General features: G+C 40.0%; 1 protein-coding gene across 1 annotated transcript in view; it reads right to left on the minus strand.

Annotated features, from left to right (window-relative positions):
* Nucleotides 1-20701, minus strand: part of LOC112136445 (calsyntenin-2) — a 425180-nt gene that overhangs the window by 168165 nt on the left and 236314 nt on the right. The window contains exon 3 of the mRNA XM_024258148.2: nucleotides 4605-4800. Within this exon, the coding sequence (XP_024113916.1) occupies nucleotides 4605-4800 (196 nt within the window). The remainder of the gene's footprint in view (nucleotides 1-4604; nucleotides 4801-20701) is intronic.

The following is a 20701-nucleotide window of genomic DNA, read 5'->3' on the forward strand; positions in this document are numbered from 1 at the left end:
TTACTTTTTCTATTTTTATAATCATTCATTGATTAATACAATCTGCACTAATTGTCTTTTTTAATGAGAATGTTTAGATTTTTACTGCATTAGCAAATGAAGATGATTTAATTATTACTTTTTGTATTATCATAATTCTTTGAAAACAATCTGCACAAAGTATCTTTTTTCAATGAGAATATTAGATTATTGTCACAGAATAATATAAATGATCTGTCGTGGATGCTTTGAAACTTGATTACATCAATGATATTAATCATCCTTAATAGCCTGAATCTATTAATATTTGATATTAAGTCCTGAACCGGATATTGATAATTCATGTAGAGAAAATGGTCGAGTCGGGGTGGGATTATATAAGTTTGCTTCCTTCCACTCCCTTTCAATTGATCATTCATTCATTCATTCATTCATTCATTCATTCATTCGTATAGATGTAATCCTGTAAAAAAAATCAGTTTTAATGACTTTACTGTGAAAAAAAGCACAATAAATTAATTTCCAAAAGCAGAGGAAAAACCTTGTTTTTTTAACTCTATGTTTTCTCAAAATCATAGGAGCAAATACCAGACTCAGACTTAACAGTCATCATATACAATGTATAGTGCAATAAACATGCTTCCATGAGCCTCACATCATTACCTCTGGATTATTGTAAGATAACTGATGTTTCTTTTAAAGAAGACCTGAGCAGAAAACCCCTCAGAGAGTTTTAGTTCAACTTTGCTGATAAGTGACTTAAGCTGCCAGCAGTTGTGGAAGAAAACGCATCAGATTGCAGTTTGAAGTGGTGTGACTCCGATGGGAAATGTGTTTGCTTTGGATTTGTTGGTGCTTCGACTGTAAAAACTCAGGTTCTTGTGGAAGCACAAAGTGTGAATGAATAACGACAACGCTGTTGTCTTTCCAGAATGATGCACACACTCAGTGTTTGATATCATGAGAAGAAAAAAAGTCCAATCCTATTTGTATGAACAACAAGCATCACTGACGGACAGATTTGTTCATCCGGTGAGTTTGCAAATGTGGTTGTGAACGCCGCAGAAGCCTGACAGAATATTCAAACGGTGAAGCTGGAAAGAGGCAGGAGCTGCTGCCCAAGGAAGAAATTAATAACTTGATCGAAAAGGAATTTTATGAAAAAACGTCATCGCAGCCAGAAGGCAAAAAAAAAAGAGCGATAGAGAAGTTGAAGTGCATCCTGTGTCAGCACTGATCCTCTCTCCTGTCCTCTTTAGCAGCTAATTTCCTGGACTAGCTCGGCTCTTAGCCGTTGATGTGTTCTGTGTAAATTCAGCAGAGCCTTAGGCGGGGACTCTTCCACTTCCCTGTTAGATTCTTTATAAATGTGAGCGAGCGAGGCGGCGGTGTGGTGAAAGGCCAGGCGTTTCCTCTGAGAGTTCCCAGCGAAAGGACAGGCCATTTAAAAGGTCCCCACAATCCCTTTCCCCACAGCAGCAGCAGCAGAGGCCTGCCGGGTCCCGGCACTCACCACACCACATCTGCAGCCCAGCTGACGCACCGCTGCACACCTCAGTGGAGCACGCCACACAGACATGGAACAATAAAAACATGGAATGACTGGGAAAACAAGGAAAAAGAAAGCATGAAACTGTGGAAAACGGATGCTGGATCACAGCCTTTGAAAACTGACTGTAAAAAAATGTGTGAATGTATACACTTTGAACAACGTCAGTATTTTTTATAGAAAAAAAACTGTAACATCATGACAGTTATCAACCATACTCATGAAAAAAGAAAAGGACAGTTTAATTAACTGGCAACTAAAGTCATAAATGTCTAAAAAATGTGTTATTACAGTAAAATCCTGCAACCTAAACTGCCAGTTTTCTACTGTAAAAATAATGTATGTCTTTGCTAATTTTTCAGTGTTACACTGTATTTTTCAAGGGTAAATGCACTGCTTTTAACAGAAAAAATTAGAAATATTACCAGAAAGAACTGTAAAAGAAAGCAACAATGTTTGCTGTAATGCCTAAAGTAAGTCCTTATTTTTTTACTGTGTCATTCTGGCTGCCACAGCTGCAAGTTTTTTTTAATAAATTACCAATAATCTTTTACAGTGTAAACTGCAGAAGATCATTCATTCTCCAGCTTTGCTCCAGTTGTTTTAAAGTCTCTATGGAACTAACAAATCACAACTCCCTAAACTCGTGTTTCCCAGGAGCTATATGTAAAAGTAAGACTGCACAAACGTTATTAAGATTTTTTAAAGAAAAAAAGAAATGCAGTCCCTTGCTATATTTTTAGTTTTCTGTCCAATTTTGAACACTTTTTTTTTTAATTTAACAGTGCATTGTGTTCTTCATCCTCATTGGTTGCTGACTTTATTCATCAATCTCCTTCATGCTGGATCTCCAGTAGAGAAAGTGTTCAGTTTGCTAAATCTACATAAGTCTCTAATCACCAGCAGATCTTTGTTTTTATTCTATAATTCTGGACTTCTTTTTCTATGACTTTGAGAGTCGAAACAAACGTGTGGAAATGTTTATTTTTGTCTGAGAAATGTGTATAAAGTTTGTAATGAGGAGTTTTACACCCTTTAAACATCGGTTACACTTTAGATGAGGTGCTGAAAAACACTCAATATGTTGACAAAGATAGATAAACATTTGTTAAGATGGTAAGCAGTTTATTAATCTGGCCTTTGAAGACAATGGTCTCACTTTAGATGTTAATTAATCTTACTAAGTAGGCTTTTTTTGGAAAATGTTTGAAACAGAACCTCAGGTCTGTAGATATTTCACATCTTAAACCTTAATCACAACTGCCCTTATGAGTGGATGCAGACTGCCTGCAGGCAAAGAAGGGCAAACCTGCACGGGGAAAACAGAGGGCCTGCAGGAAATTTAAAGATCTAAGCTCCCCAAACCCTGCACACTACACAAGAGGCCCGTGAGTGCTGTTCAACTTATAAGTGCGTGTAACTTACACTATCTCTACAAATACTTCACAATACATTAACAATGGAACATTCCACTAAGCTGGTCGTACAACCCATAAGGGAACTGCACAATGCACCTGCTCTACCTTGTAGATGCAGCCTCACCTGTGTTCCACCCTTCATGGGTCCGGACAAACCAAGAATCTGCTGCACTTGATCTGGTCAACCCTCGCATGGGTGCACGAGACTGAGACTTTACTTTGATGAGCTGCTTTCTATTTTGTTACATGGAGAAGCTCATTAGCGTCTATTTGTTTTACTTTGTTTCATTCATGGAATGCAGTTGCAGAATTTTGCTTTTAACTCAATTTTTGTGGTCAAGGTATGCATTTATTTCTTTTTAAAGCTGTGTAAACACTGGGCATTTGACGTGTGTTCTTTCTCTACTGTTCACTAGCGCGTGTTGTAAGAGGTTTGGCACAAAATGCACAACCGTACCCTAACCCACCACCGGCACTGGAAGTGCCGTGGTATCTGAACCAGATGCGGAGCGATACTGGTTAATATAAATACTCTATATAACAAAGAAAAGTGAAAAACAATAAAATAAAAAATGACAATCATTTTTCTCATTCTTCATTTAGTCTGAAAGTAGTGCTTGTGTTGCTTTCATAGCCAACATTTTTGCTAGTTTATGGGGCAGAATTTAAAGAAATATTTTTATGGTTGAGAATCTGCGATGATTTATTCCTGTCAACTGGACCGGGAGTAGTCAGACTCCGTGATCCCGCTCTAGCTTTACCAAAGTCACTGACAGCCAGCAGCACGTCAAAAAACAACGCCTTAGGGGTTTCAATTCAGGGCCCAATCAAATCAAGGGTCCGGGCGTTTTGTCCGAATGCGGACTGGTCCACGGGACTGGTGCCGATACCCCAGCCTTGACCCGGTACTACTGCGCGTCCTGTTCCGATACCGTTGCGCATCCAGTTCCTGGACAGTGCCGTGTTAGGGTATGGAGCATCCGGTACCACCTCTGGTACCAAGGTTAGGTCCGCGTTCTGGCAGCAGCATTAAATCACATGATTTAATTGGAACAGTCAGCATGTCAAAATTTGCAGACTTGGGGACATCCGTCTTGGCTTAACATGAGAGTTTTGAACACGGTTTTTGCAGAAGTCTATATAAACGCACGTAAATAAAGCTTATATAAACGCTATGTAGACTTTCATTCTTCTAATGAAAAGTTTATATAGACTTGTCATTGGAATTATTCTTGGACCAATCAAAAGAGTAACTGGTGATGTATTCGTAGATGCTGGCTTGTGAATTCCAGACTGTCAGCACAGACCTGCTTTCACTAAAGTTTCACTGGCTTCATTTGCTCAGACACTTAACCTCAATCAGAGCCCAGAGAGCAGACAGACTGATGGTTGGCTCCGAGGCCCTCCTGAAACAAGTAATGATAATGCTGTTCAGACAGAGAATGATCAGAGGAACTGTTAAAAGCTTTTGGAGAGTGTTTCTCAAAGTGAGTTAGGGAAACATTTCCTATAAAATAATCCCTTTCACTGCTTCACTTCCATGACTCATGTTCTGTCGCCCAAAAATATCTGTTGGAGTTTGAACCGTTTCCTTTGTTCACCTAAATGCAAAGTGAAAAAAAAACCTGCTACCAAATGTTAGCGTTTGCTCTACTTACTTGTGGGACTTTTTGCCCTCAGTGCCCCGCGGTCCAGAGCCGCAGTCGTGCGCCTGGATGATGAAGGTGTATTCCTTCTGCAGCTCACAGTCCACCAGGCCGCGTGCCCTCAGCTGGCCCTCGCCAGATGTCCCGTTCAGCACCACCGCTTCAAATGGAGCATCCAGCCCATGAATGTTGAACGCACAGATCTCCCCTGCAGACATGGATGGAGAGATGCAGTTAGCTGGGAGTAAACTGTTATGATTTCCTCTCAAATTTATGAATCTGAAACTGACAGATTCAGGCCAACTATAGATTTGAATCCTAAAATGTCTGTTAGGAGTTCAGCTGTTCCCTATTAAACTCTGGTTGCATCAGAGCAGCTCATGCAGAGATCAGTGCCTATATGACCATATGAACATTTATAAACCCGTAATAACAACTTGAGCATTGGATCATTGTTTGGTTGCATGACCCAAGTAAAGCAATGGTAAGTGGACAGATGGCAAAACATTTGCAACTAATATATCTGCTATGCCATGGAAGACTCTTCCAGGTACTGCACAATTATCCTCCATCCTCACTATCAAACTTTTTAAGGTTTCTGCTCCTGCATACTCGGTTGTGAATGAATATCATGACTCAGCATCTCCTCTCTGATCCCCTTTGAGCCAGAAACCAGTGGTAAAGGTAGTAATTGGACATTCTCTATTGAAACTTTGTTGCCTGGCTCTGTAACACGTGACAGATTCAGGAAGTGGTTCGGAAATTTCTGCAAGTTACGACAGTGTTATGAATCCTTCAGGCTGCATTCAAAATATGCAACGCATTCTCACTGTACCATTTCCCCATCTGACCACCAGAGGGAGCCCTTACCTGAGTACAGACCCTGCACTCCTCCTCTACCCTCAGCAGTCACTCCCTCAGCCGGATCTCCTCAGCTGTTTCCGATCTACCTCATCACCACCAGTATATAGTCTGCCTGCTGTCACCACCTCATTGTGAAGTCTTGTACTGCCCTGCATGCATTTCTGAGCGTCTCTCTTTGTATTCGCTCCTGGTTTTGATCTGCCCGTCTCCTCATCATCTGTCTGCCGTCTGCCTCGACCCATGCCTGGACTCTGACTTGCCTTGTCTTGCCCCTGTGTTTATGGTTGTTATTAAATCTTGGTTGCACAAGGATCCAAACGCCTCTGCCTCGTCATATAGGGAGATATAGTTCGGACCCCCTCTTTTTGATGTTTTGTGTGTCCCCACAACTTGTGGTTGTTTGACGTGCTGGCTGTTCCCATTAAATCAGGGGTCCCCTACTTCTAGGACATGAATAGAGAACGGTCCGAGGGCCGCTTGTTTTTTTATTCAAGAAATTCTTCAAATTCTTACTGCACTTTCTGCAATTTCTGTAACTGTAAGTCCTTTAGCAATGTTGGCCCTTTGCAAAAGCTTTAGATCTATAACTTTAGCATTTTCAGCAAATTCTTTCAGCAATTACAGTAAATTTCTCCAGCAAACAGCTTCAGACTTTTTCAACAAAAAGTATTCACACTAGCATCATCGTAGGTGATGCAATTTTTCTAGTTTCAAATCAAATTGCTTTGTGTTTGTGCAAAATAACAAAAGTAAATCTTTATGAACACAATCCTGAAGGATGTATTTCTTGATTTCATGGGTCGTGTCACTGTGATTCCTGATCTCATACGTCTTTCTCTTGTACAGGGCGACCACTGGTAGGACGGTTTATTCCGCATCCATTATTTTAACACTTGAGATAACTTACATAAATAGGTTTACCTTGAATCTCTATGGAGAAAAATCCCCATCGCTGGTGTTCTCTGACAGAAGTGGACTTGTAAGTAACAGATTGAAACACAGTGTTCTGTAAATCTTGGAAAAGAACTGGAAGATGCTCAGTGAGAGGTCGGGATGAAGCGCTGACCAAAGCACCAAAGCAAGCCTTGGTAGAACAGACCTTGAATATTCCCTACTGTCATCTTCAGAGTAGTTTATAATGCAGAAAAACAGCAGACAGCGACAGAAAAGCCTCAGCGTGGAAGTTGATGAACAGATATATCTCACTACCTTCTGGCTTTAATTGTATCAGTGAAAAACGCCAAGGACGCCCATGCTGTCCGCTCACCCGACGCTCGGGTCTCCACGAGGAAACACTCAGCCCGGTGGAGCTAGCCACACCTCAAATAAAGTACGACAGCTCAACGCCGCCCTTGGAGAGATAAATAGAAAATGAAAATCCATTTCCATTGGGAGGGAGAAGCTGCCGAATGGGAAAACACAGGAAGTGAACGATGGCTGACATTTATTAGCACTGAAGTGTGACAAAGTCATCCACTTGTGGAGTTAGACTTTCTGTTCTCCCTCCATGAATTAACGCCCAACTACATGACATTTCAGGAAACCACTTAACACGGCGACCGTGCACTCTGACCTGTGTCAGCTAATTGTGCTGGTATCACCTAAACGAACAGGCTAAAACGCTCCTCACAGAGGCTTTGTGCGGCCATCGCTTCTGGCGAGTTCTGATAAGACCAGCTTTATTTTTCAGCCCTTTCATCCTGTCATAATCTCTTACACCACACCCCCACCCCCCACCCCCCGCTGTTGGGACAGCAAATGACAATTTACCAGCAAGCGGAGATACAGGAAATGCAGAAAGATGAAGCAAAGAGGTCAACGCAGAACAGGACAAACATTTTGCGAGAGGTCTTGAACAACGTTGTGTTATTGATAAATGAGCCCCTGAAGTCATGTTTATTAAAAGGCACTGAGCAAGCAGAGGTGTGATGGTACCAGACGACACAAGCAACAGCTTTCCTCATCAATGCTTCGCTAAATAAGTCAGGAAAACGGAAAATCCATCAGCGCTGGAGCGAAAGATAATGCCGATATGCAGACAGACGTGCAGCAGCTTCCCTCCAGGGGAATGTGTCTGGGATATGCTGATGGCACACGCCCACCGCTCAGGTCCTAACCCTCTGGTTTAATTGTGGCTGATGCGGGGAGCAAAGATGGAGGTCAAGGTGACCGCCTGGGGAGGAGCTGTCTGTGTCTGTTCAGAACACTACACTGTCAAAGCCATCCGGATTCTGTTTTTGCTTGTATGTCCGTCCATCACTTCTGTCCAACCCTCAAGTGCCGGCTGGTCAAAGAGAGCGGCGAGGGGGGATGACGCTGATCCTGGTGGCGTTGGAGGAACAGATGTTAGGCGTCTGCCACTTAGAAGAGGAGTGATTACAAATGCTAATTAAAGCCTCTCAACTGTCTGTTTATTGTGAGGGTTATTGTCACTCAAGATTTTTAGGAGGGAGGAACATTAACATACAAAAACACATTAAAGATCATATTGACATTAAAAAATCAAAATTAAAAAACAACATTACACTTTAGAAATCCAAGCAAACGTTCAGAAACACAATTGCAAAAAAATTAAACAAAATAAAAATTAAAAGTTTTAGAAACAAAAATTATTTTAAGAAATCAAAATAAATTAAAAAAAAAACAAGACCAGCAAAGGAAGGTATAGTGGGACATCGCCGATTGGATGATGATGTCTGATTTTTGATGTTTGAGTTTTCTCAATTGCATTTCCAAACTCATGAAAGTTTTATGATTAGTATAGATCCAGTATCACTTCATGCAAAATCACTTTCAGTTGTGATGATGGACAAATGTCATCATCCAATCAGTACCTCCCTTTCTAAATTCTTATTGTGTTTCACTTTTTACTTTTGTTTTCCCTCCCAAATTTTCTTTTTGTAATGAAAATGGAAAAAGTCATCATCCAATCACTGATTTGTCTATCGTTTTGTTTTGGTATAAAGGGATTATGGATCTGATCCAACTAATCATAAAACTTTAATAGTTTGCATTGTAGACATGTTTGATAAAACGAAATCTTCAAAACTCAGACGTCTTCATCCATGTGATTTCCCATAGTAACTTCCCACCTTATTGGGTTTCTTGTTTTTTGTTTCATTTTGATTTCTGAAAAATACTTTTGTTTTCTGAAATGTTTCATTTTTATTTAGTTTGATTTTTTGGAAAGGTGATTTGGTTTCTATCATGTTGTTTTTGATTTCTAAAATGTTACTTTGTTCTTTTATTTGTTTCTATTTTTTAATTGTCTTTATCTCTGCTATTTTTTTGTGCTGAGTGATATTTATGGTGTGATTGGCACTTCAGGGCCACCGTAGATCATGATGTAAAGCAGCAACATCTTTTTTTTTATATTGGCTGCATTCAGATCAGAGTCAAACTAATTTGGATGGTATTTTTCTGGACAGTTTTTTGGGCAAATTGATTTTTTTTTTTTTTTTTTACTGGCAAATGAATCTAACTTAATTGACTTTTTGTACTTGTTAATTTGCCTGATGGTTTCCTGCAAAGTCGCTCCCCTTTGAAGACCATTACAGTTTCATTTAATCACGTCAAATGAATTTAACGACTTTCTGTTAGTCAGGCGGAGTGAGCTCGCTGCTTAAGCTGCTGTCCTGTTGGTGTCAGAAGTTGTGCGGCGTTAACCAACCCCAGGGAATTAGGCGCGTCTCCAAACTCTTTGAGGACATAGAAGTCATTATCAGCGCGGGCAGAGCTGCTTTTGCTGGCAACATGGGCTTGCGGTTGCTAAGCTGGGGGACTTGACAAAACACGGTGTGCCACAGATGCCTGGCCTCGGCGTCATTATCAAGCCGGCGTGAATACAAGTATGCCAGGAAGGCACTTTCACAAACACGCTGAGATCTGTGCGAAAGGTTTTCAAGGAGACGAAAGGTAAGAATGGAGCCATCAGCCAGGTGATAGCCACGATGGGGAGAGGATGAGGAGGATGAGAGCGATGTGAAGACGGATGAAAGGAAAAGCCAGGCACGGCTGGAACCCGGCCACCGCCTTGGGGCAGCTCCATTCTCCCTACTGGAGAGGGACCAAAGTGCATCCACGAACACACACAGATTCACTCAAACGCCGCCAATTTGACAGCTGTAATCAGAGTCGACATGTCTTTCATCCTCCTGCTGCTGCTGGAACACAGCAAATAAATCAAATACCAGATATTACATTGCTATTGAACACATTCTGAAACAGACAAATGTATGTGAACTCCAGGTATGCTCTTTTTTTCTACTGTTGGTAAACAGACCCTGTTTTGCACAGAAATTGCAGCAGAGCATGTGGTGTGCACAGCTGTCACGATTACGGCCGCTTTTCCAATTTGAATTTGACATCAAATTATCTCTAGTATTATTCACCCCTGTAACCTGCTAATTATCCTCCTTGTTTTAGTCCCAGAAAGCACCGCCGTGAATCCACGAGCACGCACTGACACACACCGTCAACGCACTCGGCTGCGCCGCCAAGATATACAGTCCTTTCTGGAAACTCTGCAGAGGGCAGAAATTGAAAATGCTGTAATTATGCTCTTCATGAAATTAGCCAGCCGAGGAAAAAAAACACAATTGAGGAGCTGTCCACTTTAGAGATAAGGATTAATACTAATCAAGCCTACATGTTCTGACTACAGCAGATGAAACCTCGGGTGTGCTTCTTCTACTGTGTGTGTGGGTGTTTGAGTGTCTTAGGCGGGAGGGGTTTTAATTAAAGACACACTTTCTCAATAGGGGTTTAGTGGAAGAGGTTGATGGGGTGCCACTGTATGTATGCGTGTGTGTGTGTGCGTTTTGAGTAATGCAAAATGATTTATTCGACCCCCCACACACACACCCACACCCTACCCCTCTGTTAATTACAATAACGGCCCATCTCACAGAGTTAATGACACCCCGCTGTCTTCTACTACAATGAAGACCCGCGCTTCTCCACAGTCGGTACCGCCGTGAGCCCATTTACATTATCCAGCCGTTTCGTATAGTTTTACATCTGAGCATGTGCGAAACCAAACACAAAACACAATAAATTACATGGTTCAGATGTCAGGTCTAGGTGGTTAAATCCGTCTTAAGGTGTATTCACACCAAATGCCGTTCACGCGGTGGAGGCGGCCAGTCTCAATGTTAGGTCAATGGTACAGACGTGAATGAGGCGATCTGAAGCAACGGGCATGGCGATCTGTCAGCAGTGTGATTTGAGCAGCAAGGCGCAAATCGAGGCAAAATTTAAATACCTGACCTTTGACAGGTTGCCACGTCGCATCTACCAATCAGGAACTCAGCTTTGGGCATGTGACGTTTTCAATGACTCAGATCAGCGTACAATATTAATCCAACGAAAGGGTTTTGTCCTGAACTTCCATTTATTTCTTTAACCTGCTGGAGCCGCAGGTCTGCAGAGCTCATCCGGTTACTTTGGGGCGAAGGCGGGATACACTCTGGACAGATCGATGGCTTTTGCTCCCAAGGAGGAACTCATTCCCTCAATATGCCTCACCAGTAAAAAGGTGTCTTGATTTTATCTTACCCCCTCGGGTTAATACGAGTCAGTGAGCATTCAAGTTCAGCCACAGAGACACAGAAACACCGTGGAAGCGGCTGTCATACAGACACAGCCCCCTATACCGGGAAAATCTGTTAATAATTATATAAACCCAAACATGGAGACATCTAATCAATGTTTTAGTAGAACTCTTCACAATAAATTTACTGATCTCTCAATATCATCTGTGTCTTCATACATTCTAAGTGAGAAATCCACAGGCATCGTTCCTTATAGCATCATCCTAAAGACATTGGCTGGTAGCTCCTCCCACATGCAGCCACAGCATCAGGCTCAGGCAGGCGGCGAGTAGCGAAATCCCATGCAGCGAAAGAGGGAAGGGCCACGCAAACCTGTCAAGCGAAACATGTTTAGTGTGAATGCACCTTAACGCAACTCTCGTTTCTTGTTTGTGAATCAGAGTGTTTAGCAGCGAAGTGTTGGCTGTTCTGCAGTCATTTTAGTTCCAACATTAGCAAAGCTAATGCTATAACCAATGAGTTATTTATCACTAGAGATGACATGCTAGCTTGTTGGGTACGCAGTCGGACGCCATATTGGAATGGTATAGAGGTCTGTTGACTGTACAAATCGATCTGGAAAAAATAAAATGTGACTTTTTACTAGCAAATTATTGCTGTCAGCTGATAAAGGAGAACTTCTAGAAAACATCTGAACAAGGTCTGAGTGAGTTTACTCTCAAATGTGAATGTTTATACTGATCTTATATCTATTCAAAGTCAATGACAGCTTTAGACTTCACACTTTTTCCACGTTTTTCTGGCAGGACCACCGATCTTCTTGTTTTATAGAGGATGATGATTTGTATGTGTGTTAGAGCTCACATCAGACCAGAAGACCAGGTTTTCCTTGGTAGCGGTAAGCAAAAAAGGAAGAGCCCAGCGCTGAATACCTGTCCCGCGGGCGTACCAGGAAATGAAGAAATGCGAGCTGGTAATCTGCCTGCCCGCTGTCGCCCGAGTCCTTCTGATAGAGGCTGAGTGGGATCCACTTGTAGAACAGGAACCTCCAGCCCGGCTTTGGCGCAGGGTTGCATCGTGACCAGCTCCATCTTCATAATGTATCGATAATTATATCGATAACAGAGATAATGGATGGAGTGCTCACTGAGTTCTCTCTCCCGTCTGTGGACCATAGGGACCGGCTCGACAGTCGACCGGGTTGCATTCTTCTCAGTCGGCTCCGACCGCATCGTGTTGATCCGAGCGGGTACTGGCCCACATACAACAGGCGCTGGTGGTCTGCCGCAATGTCGGCTACCCACCGATCCGTTTACAAACACAGACGAGGAGTCCAACAGTTTGGATAAATCTCAGTCTGAGTGTAGATTTGATAAAATCCAAAATATTTTCTATATAATAACCTACTTATTTTTGAAAAAGTTTGAAACATTGTTTATCTGTTGCACATTATCACCATGACCTGGGAATTATTTTGCTGATGATCCGAGTTTTTTCCTATTTAAATTGGACCAAAATGAATCATTTTATGGTCATTTTACTGTGTTTGCTAAACCATGTCTCATTGTTTATATACTATTCCAATATAGCGTCACTCTTAATGTATCTTGGACGATAGTAAAAAGCCTGTGTGCCATCTTTAGTGATATATCTCAGTGGCTATAACATGTTGGTGTTTATTGAGAAGAGATAACAGGTAGTTTTAAATGTACATCCTTTTTGTATCTCTGTCCTTATGATCACATTTCTTTAGAATCTACTGGAATGACATCGATTGTGTTGAAAAGTTACAATATATTAAAGATTTTGTGTTTTAGCCCCTCAGGTGTTAAAGGGTTAAAGACAGATGAAAAGATGATCATAGTGGGACTTTTATGACTTTGCTGTCCAGAAGCATATTATATAACATTTTAGTTTCCCTGGCACTGTAATTCTTGAAGTTTATTCATCTAAAGTTTTGATGCATTTGTAAACCTGATAATATTGTACCAAACTCTACTGAACCTGTATGTAACTGGGTTACTTTGCTTTGTTTTGTGTTTTTTTTCTGCTTTTGCAATGACAAAAAGGCTAATATTTGAAAACTAAATCTGTTACATCCCCATTTTTGTGTAAATTTGTCTCAAATAGATAAATTAAAATAATAGGTTGGATGATTTCACATTTAAAAGGGTCTTCATTAAATTGTGTTGAGATATTCATCTGCTACATCCAATTTCCTCCTCATTCTTCAATGAGACAAAAAGAGGCTTCGACCTTTTCTGTCGTTTTACGTCTTTAATATGGGACAATGTCATGTAAAAAGCTGCCCTCAGACGTCTTTTCTTAGATAATGAATAGCAAATCAGCCATAAAAATAACATCAGTGGATAAAAAGCCCACATTGTCATACAGTTTGTGGAGAGGGTCAACACTTTGCAAAATAATTAAAACATTTTCAGGAGAATTGGTTGTTTTTATGGTTCATTTTATCTAAGTGACCTGATCGGCATTGCATGATTCTTTTTAAGAAAAGCATGTGAGTTAGCAAACTTCTCACAGACACTCAGGGAAATCAACACAGCACAAAATAAAATAAACATGCTACTTTTCATGGGGTTCCAGCATTTCCCACAGGTGTTGTTACCTGACATTCACCGACATGTCCGCTTAGAATGGACCAGAGCAGCTGGGTTTGTGGTGTTTCTCATTGAGGCTTCTTTTTAGCAGCTCTGTCTTCTCTAAGATCATTAACATTTTATTTGGTGTTGGGTTTCTTGTCTGACTTTCTAATGGACATGGAAATGAAATTGAGGGTTTGTAAAATATTACACAGATTCAAGATTTCTTGAATATTAAATATAAGCACATGTGAAACCTTGGAACTTTTGTTTTAGAGGATTTGAAGTTAGAGTAAATAGTCCCAGGCTTATTTGTGTGACTTCTTCTTCTTCACCCTTCGGCTTATCCCATTTGTAGTTGTCACTGTGTAACAGCACCCACTGTTTGGCATCAGTGATTTGTCAGAGTTTTTACGCCGGATGCCCTTCCTGACACAACCCTGTACTTGAGGGGCACAGGGACCCAGTTAGGCAGCAGCGTCTTCTTGCCTGAGGACCCAATCTGGATGGAGATCAGTGGACAACCCTGGGATTGAAACCAGGTCTCAGATTCTACATCCTTCTTCCAACGAACTCTGTTCCATCAGACACTCTACGGACGATAAAGCTTTTCTACTATTCCATCGGCCCTCCATTAGCCTTCTGGGTCTGCTTTACTTGGCACTGATTGTGATATTAGCTCCGGTGTCAACATTTGACTACTGTAAAGCTACGTTCACACTGGCCTTGGCAACATGCGTTATAGCCACTACTTCCAATGAAAACTCTATGTAAATGTGGGTAAATGCACGTTTTGGGCTTCCATGTTTAAAACGCTTACATTCATGTTAAGTTACACACATTTTTTGACACTTTTTGGCTCTAAACGTGTGACCATTGAAGGGACTTAGAAAGTAGAACTCTGACCAATCAGGGACTCAGATTTGGTAGTTATGCGTGAATGACGTCCCTTTTTGTTTATGGAAGTGCCAACCATTGAAAACTGATCATGAAGGAGAAATTTACAGTTCCAGTTTTGTGCCTGACTGGAATTCTATGACAATGTTTTTAACAGAATCGATCTGTGAAAGAAAAAGTCTGAAGAGATTTGCACTGCTTTGACACTTCACACCAAGATGTTTCCAGCTGTAGGTGGCAAATATGCGCTAGTAAACAGTCACAAATAAAAAAACAAACAAACAAGAAAATGAGGCCTTTCATTGCTTATTCAGTGTGAAAATCATAGACTGTATATGTGTTCAAGAACCCGCAGTTTCTTGAACTTGTGTCACATGCCTGATGTTTTCATAGCCTTAGTCTTCCACCATTTATGTATATAACGTAATTCCAGCTGATTCTGAAGTGGTAGAAAGCAGGTTTGTGCCCTTTTACCACACTTTACGTTGATATGTGTTGCATATCAATACAAAGCCAATATGAACAGACACTTTTCTCTACATCAGAATCGGCTGATTCATGTTGATTGCATAAATGCTTGAAGAGTTTGAAGTAGATCACTAGAACAGGAGTGGAAGGAAGCTTTAAATCTTAAAGCATCGCCCTTTTCTTTCAACTTAATGGTTAAGCTTTGTCTTTGGACAAGTGAAGATAATGAAGACAAACTTGGAAATTCTTTCACTCGTAATTTTGTTTATAGCCATATTCAGACAAGGGAAGCAACAATAGAACAATCTCTGTTCTGTACGCTGGACGAAACTTTAAACCGCTTTGTTTCTCTCTTGTGGTATGTCCAGTAGTTTACCGGTGACACTCTGGTATTAAGTTTTGATGCTCTGAGCTAAAGTTTAGTGGTAACAATTCACCAAAATGTTTAGAAAACACATTATTGTAACAAGATTATAACACTTTCACCTAAATAGGATTTTATATCAAATGATTTAAAGTGATCTGCCACTTATCTAATCAAATGTGTTTGCCTGTTGATACATACGAGTACCAAGCTGATAAAGATTATTAAGCATACAGAAGTGAAACAGTTAACAAAAGTTCTGTGATTTGTTACATTTAGAATTATTAATTTTCATCAAATTAAAATATTGAGTTGATCATTCACTCAACTAAAAAATAATGTTAATAAAACTAATTTTTTAATGTAAAAAAATAACTGAACTTTTGTTCATTGATCCAATGTTTCACTTTTTACAGTGTATTTACAAAAAACAAACTGAGTCGAATGCAGAAAGTAAATAGAAGCAAACTAAACTGGTGTCAGCTTCTAAAACCCCATGTACCATATCTGTGCACGAGTGTCACACTGCCGTCCGACTCACTGGGCAGCAGTGACCCGGGTCAAGAAGACATCATGGGTATTTTGTTTTAGCAGCTTGAAAAGTCTGTTAGCTCTGCCAAGTGTGTGCGATTCCACCCCCCCTACCTCCCTTTACACATCAATAAAGTTAATCACAAACCCCAGCGGGGGCTGTGTCAATTACTCCAACTTGGAGAGGGGCCAGAATCTTGTTGTGTCGCAGTCAAACTGTCAATAACAAACTGGCATCCAATGTAGCAACGATCTAAAACATTGCAATGAACACAATCCCCTCCGTTTAATCAGCTGGCTGTGAAATGGACTCTGAAACAGCTCACTCAGGGCTTTCCCAGTTTGGGCCAGGAAAATGTAAGTTTCACTCCAGTGATGTGAAAACACAACCAACTATTGGTTTTTACCCAATTACTTCTGTTTAAGTTTCTGTTGTAAGGGAGAAACAACTTAAGAAACGATGTTGTTATGTTCACATCATGCTCAGAAACGCAGGTGTAAGTGACCACTTCCAATGAAAAGTCTATGTAAACTATGTATATGTGAATTTTGGTTTTTGTTTTCACATGCTACACACATCTGTAAGTCAATTTTCCGGCTCTACATCCAAAATGAGCTTCCATTAAACAAACACTGAAACTTAAAGAAGTTGAACTTTGACCAATCAGGGACTTGGATTTGGTAGTGATGTATGGATGACATCCCTTATTATTCATGGAAGTGCAAACTGTTGAAAAATTAATCATGAAGGATCATGAAATTATTAATTGTGGTTTGTGCCCGGCCAAAATTCTATGACACCACGTCCTTTCATATATCGGACTAGAGCTGTAAAAGAAAAAGCCTGGAGCAAGATTCAGAAGTTTTGTTCCGTTTCGACATTTCACGGCAAGACTTTTGCAAGACTTTTCCATATATGCTAGTATCTGGTAACGACAGTCCAGTGTGATCAACACATAATAAATGCGAGTCAAAGAATGCCCGTTTAGGCGTTGTTGAATGAGCGTCACGTGTTTGCTGTAACATTAGATATTGAAGCAGCATGAAACAGACTAAGTTTAAATGAATCTTTCTTATATAGTTTAGTTTTCTCAGCTTATTAATTCATCCTAAAAAACTATTACTGCAAAAACCCAATCTGTAAAGTCATTTAAATCACTTACTGTTTCATATTTTAGTTTTAGACATTAAGAATTTGTGCTATTGCTCTTATTTCACGACTTTTTATAAATATATCAAATAAATTAAGAAAAAACACATTCACATTGAATTAGAATGGAAAAACGACAGGAAGAGAAACTGCCAAAAGTATTAACAAAATACAGGAAAGGCAATTACGTTAAACACTGAGTAAAATCGATAGATTCTATTTTCCAATTCCACACATGGAAATGGCCCCAGGGGAGAACATGTGTCCTTGTCTAAGCGAGGCCACTTAGAGTTCAATGTGTTCAGATATCTGCATCAAAGTTTATGACCCTTGCTAATGCCCCGGAGGATGTTCTCTGTGAGCAACAAGATGAAAGCCTGTCTGTGACCCAGCTGACATCCGTCCTCCTGGCAGATACGCTGTAACGGTTTGTTTCGGTATGGCAGTGCATGAGTGAGTAAGAACTCATGGTACTTTATCGTCTGTCAATAGCTCAAGTGGCTTTGTACTAAAATCCAAATGATTTGAAACAGCTGGTATATCCAGTCACTCATCACCATCAATAAAACAATTCTTAGTTATTTTTTAGAATAATATAACCACTTTTAAAGTCTAAATTATTATGATGGAGACCTCATAGAAACTGACAATTGTGGTGATAATATGATCTTTTCCCACCAAGATTTATTGAGTTAAAGCAGTGGCCCCTAACCCCTAAGCCTTGAACCAATATAAGTACGTGGGTGCAGAGAAAGGAATATTTAACTTAGAGTATTCCTGGTTTATTTATGGTCTGATTCTGAAATAAGTTTTAGCTTGGAAAATGACAGAATTTGTTCCATCATGAACATTTGTGACCGAGTCTTATCACAGTTTTCTAAGACCTTTTAAGATCTTCCACGACTTTCTGCGATCTTAAAAAAACATGATCTTCCAGGGCCTTTAATGATCTTCCAGGACCTTCCAAGATCTTCCAAGAATTTTGATGATCTTCCAAGACCTTCTAAGATCTTCAACAACCTTTAGGACCTTTTACGATCTTCCTAGAGGATTTAAAATCTTCTAAGACATTCCATGATCTTCCAGGATCTTCTACAGTCTTCCAGGATCTTTAAAGACCTTTTAATGTCTTCAAAGACCTTTTACGATCTTCCAAGACCTTCTATGATGTTCCAGGACTTTCTAAAATTTTCCAAGAACTTCTAAGAACTTTGAGGACCTTCCAAGATCTTTGAAAATATTTAAGACCTTCTAAGATTTTCCTAGATCTTTCATGATCTTCCAAGACCTTCCATAATCTTCCAGGATCTTTTATGATCTTCCAGTACTTGTTATGATCTTCCAGGACCTTTTACAATCTTCCAGGATTGTTTAAGACCTCCTAAGATCATACAGAGTCCATTTTAGAAATGTCTTTTGAAGATACGAGATATATTGACCTTTCAAAATGAGCTGTAGGTTACTAGAATGAATCTTTAATGGGCTGAAAAATGCCTTAACCTTGACAACAACAGGAAGTCAAATATTTTAAACCCTGTTCACTGTCTTACAGGCAAAAGTCTTCTTTCTTGCCAGATAAGAACTAAAAGTCAAGACAGATGCCAATGACAGGAACATGAGCAGTAAATGACTGAAGGTAAAACGTTTTGGTCTTGTTGATCACTGTGTTTGAGTGTTTTATTGGGTCACATGTGAAAGAGGAAGAATTTCTATTCTTTCCCACAACAAGCTTCTCCCTTTAAGTCTCTGCAGTGAAAGTCTGTTGCCTCTGTGTCTCCCAAACACAAAGACAAAAAGCTTGGAGGCACACAATGCTCGCTTAAGTGTCAATGGAGAGAACTTTGCATTGTGAGAAAAATGACACAAATTTTTCTTTCACCCAGGTATTGTGGCACCAGCGGGTCACTATCGCTCACTCATACTGTTGAAATTGGCCCAGGGACCAGGCAGCGCAGAGGCGCAGAAGTTTCTGCCAGCGGTGTGTGATTGCACTGTGCTTTGGAGCAAGTGAGCACAAAATGGAAGAGATTATGGGAGTAAGATTATGCATCACAAAAAAGCCCCATGCACTGCATTTGTCACCGTCTTTTCTAACTGCATATGTTTGGCTGTGCCATCCTAGACAATAAAAGTTTGTTTTAGACTTTTTTTCTACCTGTATGCGTCCTGCACCATGGAAGCTGTGAGCTCGCTGAGTGAGATCGGCTGACACAGCCAGAGCAGCATCTCTCCTATCATTTATTTCTAACGTCCTCTCATTCATCCCCGTCATTCACCTGCCGCCATTTTTCACATTCAGCAACTTCATAAGTGCCTTTCATGTCTGCGCCACAGTTTTTTAAAGGTTGTTTCACTCCTTCATTTGCCCTTCAAGTCACTCTGTCCTTTTCACCCTGATGAAGAATTGTTTTATTAGTTTCTCACTCTGAACATGTTTGCCTGAACTAGCTTGGTGGGTACAGACCATTTCAGGCAAAGCTTTGGCTGTATTTGGCCTTCTTTCCCTCTTTTTGACTTGATCGTGTTTTGAAATTATGTCAAAAAAGATTTTCTGAAGCTACATTCTCACTACTCCCAGCAACACATGTTCCAGAGATCACTTCCAACATGAAGTCTATGTAAAGCTCATTTCAGGGATCCGCAGTCAAAACTCCCACAGAGCTACATACATTTTTACGACTGTTTCTAGCTCTACGTACAAAACATACAGCCATTGAACACCCATTGAAAGTTAAAGCAGTTGAAGTTTGATCACTTCAGGACTCGGATTTGGTAGACACATAAAAGGCATCCCTTTTCCTTCACAAAAAGAGCCAACTGTTTGTGAGGTGATTTTAAAGGAGAAGTGAATCTATGAAAATATTCTATGACACCAAGTCTTTCATCTATTGGAATAGAGATGTGAAAGAAAAAGATTGACAACATTTGCACCACTTCAACATTTTCCAGGCTTCCTCCAGCTGTAGATGGTGGACATACAGTATTCTAGTAAAAAAGTGAAGCCCTTCATGGCTTGTCCAGTGTGAACACTAAATATGCATTCAAGCTCTCTGTTTAGTGTGTTCTTAAACGCATATCAAATGCCCGTGTGTATGGATGGATTTGCACATTTTGAGCAACTTAACTTTACATAAAAACTATCGAATGTGTGCTAAAGGTGGATAAATTCAATAAATACGGTAATTTTGCAAACTTTTGCTTAAGAAAGTTAAAACGTTTTTTTTTTTTTATAAAACCAAATAGTAGCAGAAAAGCAAAAGGACTTATTTTAGTAATCTACCAAAATACAACATTCAACAACTTTCTAGTTCTTTAAACAACAAATAAATAAACTTACTACAAATTTAACTTCTCATATACAGGTAAAAAAAAAACAGGTTTGGTTTTAAATATACTTGCTGTACATGTGTTTTATCTTCACTTTGCTTTGAGATTTACCTTCAGTTACTCCTTTTCCCTTTATTTTTGACCTTTGTTGCTAGCATGAAGCACACACACAAGGGAAGCTACGGTGGCCCTGAAGTGCAAATCATACCAACAAACCACTCAACTCTCAAACATACTAAAGATCAAGATGACAATTAAAAAAGCAAATAAAATAATAAAAATAACAACATTATATTTTGGAAATTAAAATAAAATTCCAGAAACCAAAAATACAAGTCCACAAAAAAGAAAGTATA

Source organism: Oryzias melastigma, linkage group LG13 (assembly GCF_002922805.2).
Source record: "Oryzias melastigma strain HK-1 linkage group LG13, ASM292280v2, whole genome shotgun sequence".
Taxonomy (NCBI): Eukaryota; Metazoa; Chordata; class Actinopteri; order Beloniformes; family Adrianichthyidae; genus Oryzias; species Oryzias melastigma.